A 19,661-nucleotide genomic window follows, 5' to 3' on the forward strand; every position below is an offset into this window, starting at 1 on the left:
ATCGACATTTTTTTTACATTAACCCCACACGGGAGTCATCTTTGGGGATGCTGCATCGAGGGTCTTTTTATTTCGTATATTAACTACTGTAATGTCATGTCCGATTTGAGAGAAATGCGTAAATGTCCGCGTGTGTGTCTTACAAGATTTACATTCATGCATAACCTATGACAAAAGTGAAATTGAAATAGATATATTTTTAAAAACAATAAGAAACAACAAATTTTTTAACGGTTTGCAGTTCTGATGGTGTCATAACGTAGGTAAAAAATCTATTCTACATTTTTTCTAGAATATAACAGTAAAAACTGAATTACTCTTTTCTGCTTTTCCTTATTCATATAATCCGGGCTTCCTCAAGACCCGCATTAATAAATCCCTTCCTTGACTCACAACGCTCTACAGACGGGGTCGCTCTTTTGAGGTGTTACATAAAAAAATAAATTACATTAAATAAGTACCTACGCCATGTTACTGAAATGATGTTGCTGTATATTATAGTTTCATATACCATATCAAACTTGTAACCAGGGCGCAACATTGTAACATCTGAATCGCATATAGTTTAAAAAAAACCTAGAAGTAAACTAACACTCATGGGAAGAACGTAATTTACCCATTCAAATACATAAAACCTAACTTCAAATATATACATTTCGATCGTGGTTGTTTTAATAGTTCAGTAAATATTAATTTTCTAGTGTGAAATCATCGTGTTTGCTTGGACTTCCTTTTTCGCATTTTTTCAATATTATGGTTACTATCTGCCTGAGAAATTTTGAAAAAAGAATTGTCATTGAGATTTAAAAAAATATACGGTTTATAATTAAGTAGGTACGTATTTAAGCACCTACTTACAAATCTTTTGATTTTGGAAGAAATTTTGCTTTTGATTTAGAAAATTAAAAATTAGAAACATACTTGTTTTTGGACGCGAGGGTAAGGAGCTAGCTGCATGGAGGCTATGTATTACAACATTTTTCGCTCTAAATGATTCGATGTTCATATTGTAGGTCCAAAAGCTCCCGGGCTCCTTTTATCCAAAGTGTCATAAACTGTCACCATTGTTGCCAAGGCATTTTTCATTAATGAGAAAAAAAAACCCCGGGGGTTTTTCATTTCCAATATGAAGAGGTTATAAAATGATTAATGATAATGACTTAAAACGCCACAAATTTCGAAGGTAGTTTAAAATCATGATATCATTCTGTTTTTTCGTTATTTTAAAAAGTCCGAAAGCTCGATCAATATTGAGTTGGATTTTCATTTCGCTAAGAAAATAGTTTCTTTCTCAGAAATTGTGTTAAACGGAGTCTTATATTAGAAGGCAACAACAACTTTTGTTATTTTTTCTCATATCAAAAATACATCGCTGCCAACCGAAAGTTTACTTACGAAATAGCGATGAGTCGTTCATGAACGAGCCGCTCAATTGAGTTAGCTATTTTTATGAACTATTTTGTTTTTATCAGGAGATATATTAGAAAAAACAGCGCAATTAAAATGATCCATTTATTAATTGTTATTACATACTCATCGTAAACGGTGTCTAACAGTCCGACATCTGAACTTGGACATAAGTACCTACACCTACTATCTTCTCGTGGTATGAGGATGCGCACTGGTACCAAAAGTCGTACGATCATTCATCTGCTGGGAACTGGGGGCCGTATTGGTGGTGCGGTAGCGGGGGAGTCTTGCCGAGCTGTATCGAGCGAGTCGTGTCGGGTCAGCACAATATTCTCATTCGCTCTGATCTCGCGGCTCCCGTTCAATTGAGTTGACTCTTTGAGCCGTATGAAAATATTGAGCTGGTTCCTGACTCCCTCTCTTAATAAAATGAGTCATGACCTCTCGCTATTACGAAGGGATTCAACAAAAGATTATTATGCGCCTAATTTAAGCCCCCGCATACCCAATTTCTACCGATTTATAAAATGTTTCCCTTTAACACTATAAGTTTTTAAGTTACAAAAAAAAAATGTTTGAAGACGTTTGTTATGCCGAGACGGTAATTATATAAAATTTCCTCGAAAGAAAAAAATCGCAAAGTAAGCTCCGAAAATTATTAAAAACGCGTTTGTTCCGTTATTTAATATGTTATAGGCATGACAAAATTCACAGTGTATTTTTAAATGCAACTTAACTAACTACTTCAAACATTAAATATTTTCACCATTTTCGCTTAATTATTATCGCGCGCTCTCTAACATAATTTTTTACATATCTTCTAGAGATGTGCCGATTATGACTTTAGCCGACTAGCCGACTAGCCGATTAGTCGGTTGTAATAAGACCGACTAGTCGGCTAAGCCGATTACGGTTTGAAGCAGAAGCTTTAGTATTCTTACATCATAATTTACCCTTAATTAAAAAATACATATAAGTAAGTTATAAAAAATATAAGGAGATTATGATATTTTTGGTTGTCACAATTGTGACTTTGATTTGATTAGATTATGTAGGTATGGTTATAAGAAATATGTTTTTTTTTCATTTTTTTTGTTTTTATCAAACAGTTCATGTTTAGAATTTTTTGATATATATATAATATATACATATATTACTGTGCATCTTGTACATACAATCTTGCTTTAATACATATAACTGAGTTTGTTAATTTAAAAAATCTACTTTTTATTTTAATAATAAGAAATACTTATAAATGTTCATTGAAGATAAGAAGATATTATGTTGTTTTTTATGTTAATTAGGATAGGTACTAATTTTGTTCAATAAATGTTATAATTATGTTTTCTTTACAAGCAAGTAATTTTAAAAACTGATTACCAAAAGAAAGATTGCTTTACATTTTTTAATGTATAAGACTGATTATAAAATAAAAAAAATAATATATAATCAAGGTTTTTATTTTATGTAGTTCCCCGCATTCATATTATTGAGAAATACATACAACGTAAGAAGCCGGATAGTCGGCGCTCTTTGCCGATTAGTCGCCGACTAATCGACGACTACAATAGTGGCCGGATAGTCGGCTTTACCGACTAGTCGGAACATCTCTAATATCTTCCTTTCAAACCATCTTTGAACGCTTACTACGGGGCCTTAAGATGTGCGTAAATAGGTTCCCCATACCTATATGCAATAATATTATTTTTATGGTGGCATATTCTAGAATGTAAAATTTTATTCGTAGAATAATATACGGATTGACTAACGGAGTACATGTAAATTATTTTAAAGAGAAGATGTAATGGATTTTTGTACATCGATAGTATCAAAATTTCAAAAAAGTTTTTCGAACTGGAATTCCCGCCCGTTGTTTTTTTTGTTTCTTTCTTCAGCTTCTTAATTAAATTATTTTTTTATCCATCCAGTACACCACAACCGAAGCAACGGTCTCTTTAAAATAATTTACTTGCAACTACCTATTTAGTTGTCAGTATCATATTTTGATTTTAAAATATAAACGTTTACTGCACAAATTTTCTGAAGATAAGTAGATCCTGCTTACGAAAGAGTCTTTTTAATAATCATATTTATTGAAAAAGCGTTCTTAAAGGCAGGCGGAATGGGCTTAAATTATTACATTATCGGAGTTTAAAACCACAGGAGCTTTTCCAACATCATTTCCGGAGGGTTTCGTTCAATTTTTACCGTTCGATTAAATTATCAATGAACCTATACATTTTTCAATCGGTTAGTCTTATCAGCTTTTCGCAGCATGGATTCCTCTCCATACAAGGATTAAATAAGAAATGAAAGTTCAGTGAATTGGGATGATGCCGAGGGGAAAAGGAAGGTATGATTGGCTGCAGAATAGATGTCTTTCAAATAGGTGTCAAATAGGTTTATAGGGAAGGGAAATAGGAGTTGACATCTAATGTGCCAAAAAATCTACCGCGGATTTCCTTGTAGCTCACAGCACTAATTACCTCGATTTTGAACTATAATTTAAAACTTGAAATCCTGCATTTTGTATTTTAAATTTTAAAAATGCTCCAAGCAAACTAAAATAAGTTTTATTCACTTTGCAAGAAAATAATGTATCTTAAAACTATTCTATTTTGTCCTTACATCAATTGCAAATATTGACTTTTATCTGTGAAAAAGCACGTGACAAATTCCGTGTTAGATGTCATAATTTTTCGTTTTCATGAATTATTTTCAGTGTGAAGAAAGCTGAAAAACATGATAAAACTCGAGAATATTTTCGTGTTTTTTCATCACATTTTATTATTTTATAACATTAGAGAGAGAGAAAAACATATTTCTCTGAATATAAGTAGCTATACTGAGAACTACAGACGGTGCAGATTAAAACGATATTTTTTTTAATTTTCAAACCTCAATGACATATACTTGTCCTGTATATAGGATATATATTTACGCTTCTGATAAGACGTTAAAAACTTCATTGTGCTAAAATCTAGTAAGTTATTATGAAAATAGTGTCAGTCAGCGCGTCGAACGTCACAGCGGTGCTGCCAAGGTCTGTTATCTATTGAGGATATTGTGTCAGCGCTTTATTAGCAGCAGACACATACCTGGATAGATGACGAACCTCGTGTTGGTACTGTTGGTGGACTCTTTCGCTGGACCTAGGATTCTTGCTGCAGAGTCTCCATCTTCTATCTTCATGTCACCTGTTCCTGTTCTTCATTTTACTTTACACTTCACTTTATTTTGGTAATATTTATATATTTTTTTTAATACCTGCATCAACTGTAAAGCGCCCCTGAGGTGATAACTCACAAAAGCGGCGCTATAAAAATTGTCCAATATTTATTTATTTATTATTTATTGCGGACCGCTCGATATTTTAGCTGGTACTTTAAGGGTTAAGGAAGGGAGCGCCTAGTCAAACAATCGGATCATATTGTGATCGATTCTTAAATTAGCTTTCTGAAGAAGGAGGCTTATGTATTACATAAAGAATTACATGTTCCGGGGGATATTTGGTGTAAGGGTGGTTTGACATGAAGCTTAGGCCATATTTATTTCCATTGTTAAGAGCAGAGCTGAGCAAACAATTTAACGGAGATTAGGGACATATTCTTTTTAAAATATTACGAAGTGTAAGATTCAATCGAAGATCTAAGCTACAAACAGCAATAAAAAATTGAAATGCAATTTTTTGCGACTCTAATATAAACCCATTTACCTATTAATTTCTATGTAGATATTCATTTATAGTTTTTTATTCACCAAATACCTTATAATGAAAATCTTAGCATTTCCGCAGCTTCATCAAAGAGCGGACTGGGTTAATATTATAAATTTATCATAAGGTGCCTACTTAGGCAATGTTATTCGTCCTTTGGCCTCCTGCAAAATAAAGTGTGTCAAGCTGTAATTAATTATTCATTTTCTACGGTTGTCAAACTCTTTCCCTGGAAGGGCTTGATTTAATATTTGTAGGATAATTTTTTCTACTGATTTTTCGTGATTTATAGTTTAAATCTTAGACTTTAATCTTCGATTTCTTTGCCTAATTTTGCAAGAATCTGGTCTTCTGTGAAAGGGCCGTTAAACATGTAAAATAAAACAAATAAAATATAATGGTTTTTAATTTTTATTTCTGGTTTATGTTTTCACGCAAAATATGTTCTTAGCTTCTTAGTTGATATCCATAGATTCTATGTGAATGGGGGTGGTCAGCCCGGAGTCTTTTTGTAGCCATTGAAAAGGTCGCCGCTGATGTTACAAAGTGCTGCTATGGTCAGCAACAAAAAACTCCGGGCTTTTAATATAATATATTATGTCAGACTTCAGATCCCTTTAGTGTGACTGAGAAATGGGGTCACGTTGAAGATGTGGCCCCATTCGCAAAATTAGATTTTTGGGACGACGCTTTTCCGGTACCATAAAAAAACAGAACACTCAAGAAAGGTAAAAAAAAATATGGAACCTAACCTGACTTATCCTAAACTAACATAACTTAACCAATTATTTTATCTGAGGGCCTAGTCTGTAGGTATCTTTCATATAATAGAGACAATGTCCACTCAGTTGACAGCACCGGCAAGGGAAGGTTAAACCACGAACTTACAGGTTTGTTAACCCGAAAGATACAGACTACGTCCTCTGGTCTTTTTTATCGTTGTTATTTTTTGTGCGTTTACACATCCATAGTTGATGTATCCCAATTTTAAATTTTTGTAAGGTCAATCACATACATAGATTAACTCATACATACCTCTTATATTAGACAGGATCTTGACATGTATTCCTGGAACAACCCAATCTTATTTTTTCATTCACTTACCCATCAATCATTTTCCTGAAACACCTTTCTTTGTACGTCTTTTCTACTTGTCCAAACCATTAAATCATCAATTTACCAGGGCCGGCCCTATGTGGGGCAATTGGAGCAGTCCGCACTAGAGGTGGGTGAGTTCTGCATTTTTCCGGAGGCATCCGAGGACTGCTTCCTTTTAAAAGAACTCGAGTTCTTGGAGTGGGTCCCGGGTCCGAGTTCTTGGGTGCGGACTGGGTACTGGGCGACTACCGGGACGCACGGGTCCGGCCAAGGACTCGGCACTCGGACTCGGATAGAACCCGCGAAAGAACTCGGACCCGTAGCAGGACAAGGACCCGCACAAGAACTCGGACCCACACGAGAACACGGAGTCAATCCCGTCACCCATCGCACTCGAGTCGCAAGTTGTGCAGTTTACATTTTGGCGAAGTTCAACGAAATCCATTCGTGTCTTGTCGTGTTCCAGCTGATTGGGCTACGGCTAATGCGAGGCCGTAACGGATGTAGTATTAGGTTCCAAGTTCCAGATGATAATTTTAGCACACGCGTAAGCAGTAATAAATCAAATGTAGTAACATAAATTTCGGTTGTCGTTGAGAATTTGTCGTTTTCATAATCTCTGTCCATCGATATAGATAAAGGTACTTGGTCGAAGCCTCTATCAAATGAAACTCAGTAAAGGCGAGATGTTTTAAAAACAAAGTCAGGAAGTAGTTAGGTACAGCATTGAACTATTAAAATTTTAACAATTAACAACATGTTTTAATATCTATTTATTCCAGTCCATTTTTTTTTACTTTTACAATACATACACACTTTGTTCAATATATTATTGTAGGATTTGTGTATATTATATACTTGATTTGTATATTTTTCCTTTTGGTTTCACAAATATATACATATATATGTCTCAGGATCATTAAAAATAAACATTTGCCAGAAATTTGCCTTTCGAATGAACACTATTACGACATAGCTAAAAAAATTTAACAAAAGATAGCCATTTTAAATAAACAATTATTGAATAAAATAATCTTGGTACCTAATTTATCGCTTGTCTGAATCTTTCCAATACCAGTTGACAATCAGTTCCAATTTTTAAAATCAAAGCAAATCCATATTCTACAGTTCATTGAACCAGAGTTACGGATACACAGACAGACACCACTGAAATTTGTATTTTTAATAACACAAAAAATAAAAATAGTGAACGATAATTAAAATAAAACTTTAAAATAATGTCAGTCGATATTATTATTTAACTAATTAGCTCATCGGTTTAGAAAAGCAACTCATAACCCCAAATAACTCCAATAAGTACTAGATATTAAACAATAAACAAAACATCCACTTACTGTAAAGCAGGTAAACAGAAGATGTCTTCACCACCAGAACTTACCACTCACTGCAGGACTCGCGAGGCCGGTGGTGGAGGGAGGCATTCGGGTTCGAGACCCCGAGTCCGAGTTTTCTGGGAGTTGTTGATTAGAGGCATTCGGGTCCGAGTCCAAGTCCTTAGAGGCATTCTCGGGTCCGGGTTCTCTGGGAGTCGTTGATTGGAGGCATTCCGGTCCGAGTCCCAGACCGAGTTCTCTGGGAGTGGTTGATTACGAAAAGGAGTGGGAGTAGGACCCGCTTCCCGCAAAGGACTCGGGCTCAAGGACTCAATCCGGCTGAACCTACACATCGCTAGTCCGCACCGGGCGCCAAATTGTCAAGGCGCCAAGGCGCTGATAATATCACCCAACACATCGCCCTTGACATTATTCACAAAAATACAAATCATCCGAATATTATTTATTATAGTGATCGCATCAGGCACCGTTTGGCCTTTCTTAAGGTGGAAACACATTATTAAAACCCGACGCGACCCGATGAAACGCGATGCGTGTTGAGTCGAATCAAATGTATTGTTTTCTTATGACCAGAATCACACTATGAACATCCGACATGGCGTCGCGTCGGATGTTCATAGTGTGATTCTAGTCATAAGAAAACAATACATTTGATTCGACTCAACACGCATCGCGTTTCATCGGGTCGCGTCGGGTTTTAATAATGTGTTTCCACCTTTAATCTTGTTCTCCAGATTTGAATCGGCCTTGTATTCTTTTTGGATTTTCTCATTTGTGATACGGTCGAACTTCTTTTTACTTCACAACCATCCAAACCTAATGGGCGTTTTACACAACTTTTTTTGTTCATATCGATCAACATTTGAAATAGTTTCGGGACCAATATACTCGTAGTTATCGCGATCCATATTTTTTATTTGTTTTTATTTATTAAAGTTTTTAATCCAGCGGGACTGGGGTCAAATTGCATTCCCAGTCTGACATATTACGTGAGATATAAACAATTATTACATTTAAAGATAAAAATAACAACAACAAAAAACGTAAAACGGAATAACTCACATAAAATAAAATAAAAACATATAAATAAATGAAATATAAAAAAATCTTTACGTTACTTTATCATTATTAAGAACGTCATTAAAGAAGGGATAATATTTTTGACGGTAGGTACCTACTAAAATGTAAAAAATAGGCAACACATGAAAGTGTGTTATTTGATATTGTCGTTGCCATCAACAAATCAAATAAATATTAAATTTTAAATTTTATGAAAATGAAATATTTTTTTATATGGTACTTTTAATTACTAATAATAATCATTTTTCAAATCCATTGGCTTCTTCGTCAGGATAATGAAAATTAACTAATTAACTAATTATCTAATTATTAAATTAATTAATAATCCTGACGAAGAAGCCATTGGCTTTGAAACAAATAGATTGTTATTAATTAAAATTTGTAATTGGTTAAACGAAATAAATATGCGAAATTTCCACATAATATAGTTACGTAACATAATGACAGACGACATATGTAAAATAATATCCGACGTCTTAAACTGTTCGAAAATCGTTACAATATCAAAACAGAACGTCCTTATTATTAATTCCGAATCCATGTCAAAAGACGTCCCGTATTGAACATGGACGAAAAAAGCATCTCATAAAACTTCCATAAGGGATATCATTTCTACTGCGTTGAGTTTAGAGTTGAGACAGTTAACGATGCAGTTCAAATCCACTGGTTCAAATCCACTGATTTTTTTTATACCCACAAAATAATCTAAAATTAATCTCATTCGGAATTGAACCCGCGTCTTCTGATGTCCGGTCAGACGCTCTGGACCACTGAGCCACGTCGGCTTATTTCCAACACGCCAAATAATTCAATATGTACTAGTATTTCTATCAACAATTACTCCTTATTATATTTTTTCACCTGTAAACAACCAACTTTATTTTTGTAGGAAAAGCTTTGTTAGTGCTAAATTTCCCACTAGATGGCGTAGAGACATATTACATTTACATTAGTTGGTGAAATATTTTGACTTGTCAAATATTATTATTTTTTTAATGATAAACTAATGTTTATAAGACAAGGTTTTTTATGCATAGCACAAAGGATAATAAATTGCTTATAATAATTTATTATCATTTTGCTATGCATAAAGAACCTATATTAATCTCATCCTTCCAGCCAAGTTCCATGCCTCACTGCCATGCATAAGACTAGTATTAAAACTCCATTGTAAAATCTTCTCTTGTGAATACTTTTTAAGTTATATTACAAAAAAATGCGAAACAACTATTTGTAATGATTTAAAGTATACTGGCAGATTTTATATAATTATTCTAGAACAATATTTTCTCTGATCATATTATTCAAACTATATACGAAACCAAAATCATTTATTAAAAAAGGCTGTTCGCGAAGAGAATTACCCGATAAACCTTATGGCGTGTCTTCTACCTATTAGGAAATTGGCCTAAAACTATTGTGGTTCGTAATTTTATCACAGAAAATAATTTAATTATGCTGTTACATTAGGCCCATTTTGAACTTTACTTCCGAAATTTACTTCCCAAGTAACAGAATAAAACGTAAGTAAAATAATTACAAGATTATTTCAGCAAATTTGTAAGTATTAATTTTTTTTACATTTCATAGTATTAGACCAGTAAAAATTCAAGGGATATTAAATTAATGTCAAACCTCCAAATATTAATGAGGAAACATATGAACTGATTACTGCAGTTTAAAAAAAAGGATTCCCACCTATGTTTCACCGTATATTTCATATTTTTATGTTTTATAATAAAATTTCTAAAAATTGTTAAATTTATACTTTATTTTAATTCATAAAAATCACCTACCCAAATTTAAGTAGCCATAGCTCGGGAGGCTATTTAGTAAATAACGCTTTCTTGAAAATGGAAAAAGCGTAGACCTTTGAAAAATCACGAAATCTGAATTGTCAAGAATTTTTTTTTTTTTTTAAAGAAAGGCAAACATTCTCGGGTTACGAATAACCTGACAATATTTGAAAATCTCCTACTACCACCACAGTAAGCTGAAAATGTTGCTTGTGTTGTGATGAAGGACTTAGCCAGCTGAGGAATTGAACACACTTCGCCTGGGTGGGACCCAAACGCGATGTCAACTCGGCAATATACATTTATAATATAGAATCAAAATAATTTTCTTAAAAAAAAAATAATTGTCGGTACTTTAACTCTTGTCAGAATTCTTGGCAATATCAGTTCCACTTTAAAAATGATTAAATTAAACTTATTAATTAAAAAACCTTTAAATTCCAAACAAATTCATTGAGTCACTCACAGACCGACCCAGAGCAGAAATTTGAATTGATTAATCTAATTTTTAAATGTTTCATAAAATTATCAAATATATTTCTTAAAATATTATTTATTTATACATAGTACTTACCTACCTAGGACCTAGTACCTAGATTTTGTACTTTTGTGACTTTCCGCGTATAAAGGTTTTCATTAAAAAAACTAGTACTTAATGTTATGTAGGTAAAAAATTTAAAGGAAAAAATCTTTGCTCGATTATTGCTGAATGATATTTAATGAGTTTTCCTTAGAATCAACGAAATTACTTTTGTTTAAATTCGTTTTAATTTGGACTCCCATAGTGATTGGAGTTGATATTCTATTAGATTATTTACGTGTATTTATTTATAATACATAGGTATGAAAATCAATACGATATACTTCTACCATGAAACGTTAAAATTTTTAAAATATAAGATTCTAAATAAAACTGTATCATTTAAAAATAATAGAAAACTCAGACAAAGATCAATTCTCCCAACTCCAAAATGTAAAAAAAATAAATTGGGCCATTTATCAATAAAATATTTTAGAGTAAAGTTTAAAAAAAATTATAAATTGCACCTCACTATACATAACTCACATTTTTTATCGAGGTTAACAATTTGCATTTGAGTGAAGTAAACATAGAGTGATCACAAACATAAAGTAATACTACATACGAATACAAAATATTTCAAAAATAAAGAAAAAATATGTATTTGAGTTACCAGATGGGTAATTTGACAGTATATTGTAACAATATTTGAACCATAACTACTTATTAATAATTATTCCCAAGAATAAACCAATAGATAATAAAGACAGCTAGGGCGGCATTCAGTTTTTAGCAAATGGGACTTATATAAAATCTTATTATTTAAGAAAGGACAAGGATGAAAAAATATTAAGACTGTCTGTCTGTCAATAAAAACATCTTAATAAACTTTTTATATTTAACTAACGAATTGGTAGACTAATGATTAATATGATTTGGAAGAATATTTATTTATTTATTTATTAATCTTAAGTTAGCTCACATCTTCGTGTGTGCTAATAGTTTTATAAACATATAAACATGTACATTGTTTGGCAAACATAATCTTTCTTTAAATATTTCAATAAAGTCACAAAAAAAGAAACATTAATAATTGAGATGGACATATTTTCTTAATTCATTTTTGAACTTATTAATATTTTCTATCACAGCAATTTCCTTCGGGATTTTGTTATATAGTTGAACGGCCTGGTACATCAGAGATTTTTGGGTGCTTGTTTTTTTTCTTGTTGGCAATCTAATTTGCTTAGAATTTCTCGTCCCGTGTCCGTGTATCTCGTTATTGTAATTTATTTTTCTTTTCAGTTCCTTAGACATCATCCCTAAGTTAATTTTATGTATAAAAATAAGTACATTCAAATACACAGTTTGCTTCACCGTCAAAATATTCAGCTCCTTTAACATGTCTCTTATCCGTGTGTATATGTTGCGCTTAAGTATTATTCGCATTGCTTTATTTTGCAGTATTTGCATTTTTTTCATTTTCTCTTTATTGCAGAGAAAAAGAATACTTGAACAGTAATTAAAGTGTGGTGATATAATTGTATTGTATATTATCTGGCATGTTTCTTTATTTACTTTGTTTCTGATTCTACCAAGAAATTAAACATAAATAATGAAAATAATTAATTAAATGAAATAAAATTTAATTTAAAAAATTTATTAATGATAAGTAATTTAATGCATTACCAGAAAGTATGAGAAATATAATTAACAATAAAGATTTTAAATTTCATCTTAAAAACACACTAAAAGTATAGACTGCATATAAATAAAGAAATAACGAACATAATAAAACATCCTCCATTTACAGAAGCCTGGCATTATTATGGTTGTACATTTCGCATATAACAACTATCTACATTCGGTATTACATTCTAACTTTGCAAGTAATTTCCTCTTGAAGTGATTTTCCATTAAGGGTGTGATTGGATTCAGCGATGGGTCAATCTGACGAATTTCCCTCCTCATTTACTCCCGCGTTCGTTTTAATTTAATTCACATCGAATCACTTTTCAATATCCGACGCGCACCATTTTCAGCAATTCACTCGATGCTAACGTTCTGCTTCATCGATTTTCTTATGAAGAACACAAAAAAATCTGAAAATTATTTGAACGTCATTAATTCTGTACCATAATGAAAAAAATCTAACTAGCGCTAAGCTCTCCCCAACCTCGTTATTCCACCCCTCACCCCCAATTTTCTTCAGCTTCACAATATTTCCCGAATGGGTTTCTTTTTACATTAGCTCTATACAGGAGGGCCTAAGAAAAATAATTTTCCTCAGAGCATGTTACATCTTTGAGGATGTCGTGTTAAGGGCATTTTTAGGAGATAAAAGAGTGAACATGGGTGTTGAAGATCCCATATTATAGAGTGAAGGAAACATAGAGGACGGCAAATCTTTCCACAGTCGAGTTGTTGAACTCAAGAAAATCGACCCGTTCTCACGCGACAAATATCAACCGTGTACAAATGTTGTGCGCGTGTTTGACGTATTTACCGACTAAGCAGTCTATGCACCGGTGCCGAAGGGATCATTGACGCTAGTTCCTCGGAGGGTTTCCATTAAAATACCCACCTGACGCCTTGCTTGCCCTGTCCGAGCTTTTGCGACTGCTGGGGTATTATGCCGTGTTGTGCTACCTCCTTCTTTAGGTCAGACAGGTTAAATGCGATGATGATGTTGGCTAAAAAAGGAAGTAGCGCGACACGGCATAATACCCACAAAAATCAAAATAATCAGAAAAATTCAAACATATTACTTTTTTTATTATCATGGTCTCAATAAGGCGGCTATTCACATTTTTCAAGATATTACAATTAGGTAGGTATTCATTAGAAAAAATCTACAGAAAAAGAGAATTTGTGCAATGTAGGTAGGTAGTATTTTATGTCATCAGTCAAAATGTCTGACTTTCGATTCATATTTAACTTTTCAACATTCTTGTGCTTAGTGACAAAAATATTCGTTTTATTTGTTTGTGAAAAAAGATCAAACTAAATAGGTAGGTACATACTTACTCTAAAAATAACAAATGTTTAAATGTTAATTTTTTTTTAAGAAATTCAGAAAATTCGTATTTAATCTTAATTTAGATAAAATATATCCTTCCATAGAGTTCTTCATAATATTTCACAACTTTAGTACAGTTTACGAAGTATTTGCGTATTCGAAGTAGCGATGGGTCATGACCACAGACATAGGAATTAATAGACGAGAAGATAATGGCGAGGGGTAAAATCAACTGTTGAAGAACGAAGGGAGTAAGGCTGACTGTGATTCGTCAATAAATCAATCTGACAGTAAATAGGCATCTCGCATTATAATATCACCATTTAGTTCTTAAAAGTAAAATCTGCTTTTGAATGAATAGACATTTCTACATGGGAGCGCAAATTACTCGCCACGTTATGAACTAATTTGCGAAGTCCAAATTCGGCAAAGTAAGGCAGCTTCTATTTTCAGAGTCGTAGTTAGTTTCAGAGTATTTAGTTAAGACACTTTTACAAATGTCTCATAATTTACTTACCCCAGTAAACAACGATGAGCACACTTGAGAATCGCTACATTGTGATGTGATAGTATATGTTTCTAAAAGTGATCCATATAATACGGTGTGAATAAGCTTAAAATAAAGTAAAATAATGCTTACTTATGGAATGTAATACGACAATTGGGTTTATTCTCTTTTTCACATCTATTTTTACAAGTTTACATATCACAAGTCAACATTTTGCCGTGTTATTTCGTAAAATGAACCGATGATGCCTCGACCATAGTTCGCACAAGAATGATGACGTCACGTTTTCAAATTTCACTTGAGGCCATATGCGAGCCCAGCCGGCTCAATGGAACCGGTATGGGGAGTGGGGATAATACGCTTTTAATCACTTAGGGCAGGTCTACTAATATTCGTATGTCTATGGTCATGACTCATTTTATTACGAGCGGGAGTCACGGAATCAGCTCAATAATTTCGTACTGCTCAAAGAGTCGACTCAATTGAACAACGGGTCAATTGAACGTGAGCCGCGAGCACAGTATGAGAATACTGTGCTCGCCCGATACGACTCCCCCGGTACGGCTCCCCCGCTACGACTCCCCCAGCATAGGCGTATGAATGATCGTACGACACTTACACGACCGTACCAGATATTGGACTGTCAGACGCCGTTCACGTTTTTGAGTATGTAATAACAATTGATACTTGGATAATTTTAATGGCGTTGTGTTTATAAAATATCTCCTAATAAAAAAGAGTAACCTTCAATTGAGCCGTGCTACGGTTTACCGGGAGTCTTACGAATATGGCTCATCGGAGCTAGCTCGATTATGCGGCTCGTTCATGGACGACTCATCGCTAATTCAAACTGTATTCTACAAAACACCTACCTAATTATTGATAACTTGAATCTTTTTGAATTCGATAATTCTCAGCCTATTCGGGTGGTACCGAAGATAAATCTTGTAAGTAAATGTACCTATTGAAAAAGTATATGGAGTTACAATATGTTGGTAATACAATTAATTATAAATAAACTCTTCAAAGAGTAAAGACGCGTGCGCCTTTATTGATTCTCCAATAAGTAATGAGAATGAGTAATGAATTATTTGATGTCATATTTACCATAGTTAATCAGGTAAGCTCTGTTATTATGAGCAAACATTTAATACCGTAATTTGACAGTACTGTTTGTTTTTCAATATATTAAATACACATGCCTCTACTAGATGTAAGTGATTATGGGTACACTTGAATATCTGATATAATATTAGATGAAATGATATTATATCAGATACCCATAATTACTTACATCTATTAGACTATTAGAGGCTTGTTTATTATTATTTGTGTATTTAATATATTGATAAACAACAAACCTTAATCGATTTTATATTATTTACTTGGAGAAAAATGAGTATTTCTAATTTATTAAGAATGTCTTCAAATTATTGGTAATCCCGTTAAAAGCGGGATTGCAGGCTGCAGATGAATTAATAGCTTTCCCGATAAACTTTTAGTAAAACACGTATTATATTTATTCACGATTTCGGAATACTTGTTCACAAAAATCCTAATATTTTCGCATTTCGTCATTATGTATTATTAAGGCAAATGCAGATGCGTGAACACGTGTTCCGGTTCTGATATTCATTTATTATTTGAAATCGGTTCAATTAACACTTTGATACCACACAACTTCGTTCATTCGTCTCGCCTTACCAATACAAATTATTTTACATACACAATACAAGTTGAATAATACAGATTACACAAATTATAAAGCAGAAATAATATATAAGTACCTATAATATGTATCATTAGGGATAATAAAATCCTTTCCTGAATATTAATAATTATAACTACATACTTTTCTCAATATTAATAAAATCTAAAATAAATTAAATAACATGAAAAAATATGATACAGTCACTATAATAGGGTAGCTCAATTTTTAATCAGATTATACCAGAGTAAACTGTTAACCCACTAGGGATTACTTTTTACTACCGCCATCAAACCATACGTCGTTCCACATTTATTTATGTTTCTATTTCTACCTAATATTGTTAGTGAAAAGCGCACATAACGTTTAATTTAAAAATAGTCTAATAGTAATAGCTATTTAACCGACCTGTCATGGGAATGTCGCATTTTCAGAATGACTTAATCATATTATATTACCCGTGCTCTAGATACGAATCTCGGTGAAAGCTTTCTGGAATTTTGCCAGTGGAATTGCTTCTTGTAATGATGTATCTATAAACATGAATGGATTTCGAAATAGTTTCTATTCCCTTTTAACCGATTTTTTCATATCTGATTGTCTCGAGATATGGCTACGGATTGGAAGTTTGAAGCATTCAAAATCAATGATATTAACCGTTAGCTGGTAAGCGATAGAATGGAATTGCCTCACTGATGCGTGAGTCTTTATTGTGCACCTACGAAAAAATACCTAGGCTCGGTTTTGATCTTAATTTTTGATATTAATTTATTGACTTCTCGTTTCTTGTTAACGCGGTTGGATAAGTGTACAGGAACGACCCACGCATGAAGTTATTTTATTTACGTAAATACCTGTCTTTAAGTCAACTGAAATATATACAATTCTACGTAGGAACCTCTTAAATTGATGTGTTAAAATTAGAAGAGCGAGATGTGCTATGAGCAGTTCATACTGAGTGGAATTGTTTTGCCCAGTGTCGCCGGTTTTGTTCACCAATACTACTGCACACCTTCGCTTACGCTAAGGACGTATCGTTTCAGTTGGCACTAATACATAGAACAGATTTCTGTGCGCACACGTCCCGATAGTATTCAAAGTACCCTAATTAGGTAGTACTCCGCCTATGGTCCGGCGGCCAACATAGCATATCTCGTTCTTCTAATATCTGTGGTTAATAGAGATCACTAGGGGTGGTGGCGAAGTAGTGATCGGAAAGAGTGCACTTGTTCCTTCATGAATATTTACGAGGCGCTGCAAGACCTCGGGAGTCATAAGAATTGGCGATAGGCGTTATTTTGAGTAACCTTTAGTGGATGCCATTTGCTTGCTGTTGAGTCGATCTACAGTTCGACGATATATAGAGATGTGAACAGTGAGACGAGAAATATTATTTTGACATTTGCTTTTCAAAGGTGAATAGGTCTTAACAGACTACACTGTCTGTAGTCTGAGTATATTTTTCCACAATTACAAGATATCATATTATTTTGTAGGTAGATACATGGAGCGCCTTTGAGGTGTTTTTTCATAAAAAACGGCGCTATAAAAATCATCCAAATATTATTAGAAGAAGTCGTGGACACCCGAGGTCCCAAGAAGACATGGCAGGATAAAGTGAATGAAATACTTGAGTCATATATAAGATAATGTACGAATGTGAATGAAGCAAGGGAATGTGTGTCAATACCATGTTGTTTGGCGGTATATGCTCTCTGAATAAGTGCCTAATCATTCGGGCAAACGATGTGATGGTTATAAAATATATCAAAGGTATAAATAAAACCAGTAGACGCCTAGGTAGGAGATCACTGAGCACTAATATTCTATTTTATTGTGATTTGTATTTTTGTGTAGCGACTTTTTTATGAAAAACAATCTCAAGGGCGATGTGTTAAGACCGTTATGGGTATTATCAGCGCATTGGCACCTTGTGAATTCTGCGCCCGGAGCGTACTGCACCAATTGAACCCGCATAGGGCCGGCCCTGACCATGAACAATAATTGCATGTCACAGTTATGAGGAAGCTACAAAAATGTAAATATTCTTGGTATACCTTATATTGTAGGTAATAGGCATTAAAATCACTTGACAAACGGAGACTGTTTTTTATTTATTTTATAAGAAAGCAAAAAAGGTAATCAAGTGAAACTGTCACAAATAATCTTAGCTATAATACTGTATTTTAAAGTTGTATCCTTTACGCGTTCATACATTTCTATTGAAAAAAAATATTTTTTTGTAGTTTACATTTATATTTTTTATTGAGTAATTTATTATTTTATTTGTATTCTACTCAAGCGATATGATAGGAAAACCTTCAATTTATCTAAAGCATATTTTTTGGTATTCATAATGTACAAAAATTCGTTATAAAGATTAATCAAAATAATGATTTAGCATTAAGCTTCGCCTTAAATAAAAGCATAAGAAAAAAATATTTTTAAAAACAACACATGTGGCATTATACATAAAATGTAATTAAGAGATACGAACAACGTACATACGTACAAGTACGTATAAAATATAAGTAGAAAAGGTTAGAATTGATTGAAAAGATGTGATAGTATAGCCTTCTTGGACCTATCTACCTTCCGTGAAGTCAAATAAATTCACGACGACTAAGTTTACAAGACATCATTCGTTTAAAAATATCAATATTTTTTTATGTTTTCACAGGACGAAGGATGGAAATTGAATCGCACGAACTACTACCAAGAAGGATGGCTTGCCACAGGGAACGTGAGAGGGATCGTCGGAGTCACTTTCACCTCCAGCCACTGCAGGAAGAACGCCGATGTGCCCCAGAGAACCAATTACAACCTGAGGGGGCACCGATCTGACGTTAGTTCATTTTTATTACTGTATTAATCTTGCAATATGGCAGCACTGGCCTTCTCCTCCCTTCTTAATCTTCTGACACACGAGGAATACAATTTTACTTTATTCTTATTTTTTTAAATATAAAGAATATGAAGAATATGAATTGTACATATATATTATACAAAATGTATACCTTATCAGAAAAGAGGTAATTTTGTGCCTGATAAGAGAGTCACGATTCTTACTTTGGCTATATATGTATAATAAAAATTATATATAGGTTTTTAGTATACTTTAAATTATAGTATATTAAAACATTTTAGTTGTGTTTTTTCCTTCCAAAGAAAGATTTTTTTGAATACCTACTGATTCTTGACGTTTTGAATTGAAAAAAATAAATTCATTGTAGCAAAATGTCATACACATTTTTAATCTAAATAACTACAGGAATTACTGGTTACAGTATGTCAGATACGCCTTTTAGCACCCTGTATAAATATTTGTGGGTTTGGCCTAAATCACGATGTCGCTCGCTATGTACAATCACATACAATCATATATATAATATGATTATAAGAATTTTACTAATATTATTATAATATTACTGTATGTATGTGTGACGACTGCA

At 33.2% G+C, this 19,661-nt stretch overlaps 1 protein-coding gene across 1 annotated transcript in view; it reads left to right on the forward strand.

Moving 5' to 3' along the window:
• Tusp (WD40 superfamily protein Tusp) overlaps positions 1-19,661 on the forward strand; it is a 93,970-nt gene that overhangs the window by 12,352 nt on the left and 61,957 nt on the right. Inside the window, exon 2 of the mRNA XM_089632902.1 lies at positions 18,890-19,054. Within this exon, the coding sequence (XP_089489028.1) occupies positions 18,890-19,054 (165 nt within the window). The remainder of the gene's footprint in view (positions 1-18,889; positions 19,055-19,661) is intronic.

The sequence above is a fragment of the Hesperophylax consimilis genome, chromosome 6, assembly GCF_061612785.1.
Source record: "Hesperophylax consimilis isolate HC1 chromosome 6, BYU_Hcon_1.0, whole genome shotgun sequence".
In the NCBI taxonomy this organism is placed as follows: Eukaryota; Metazoa; Arthropoda; class Insecta; order Trichoptera; family Limnephilidae; genus Hesperophylax; species Hesperophylax consimilis.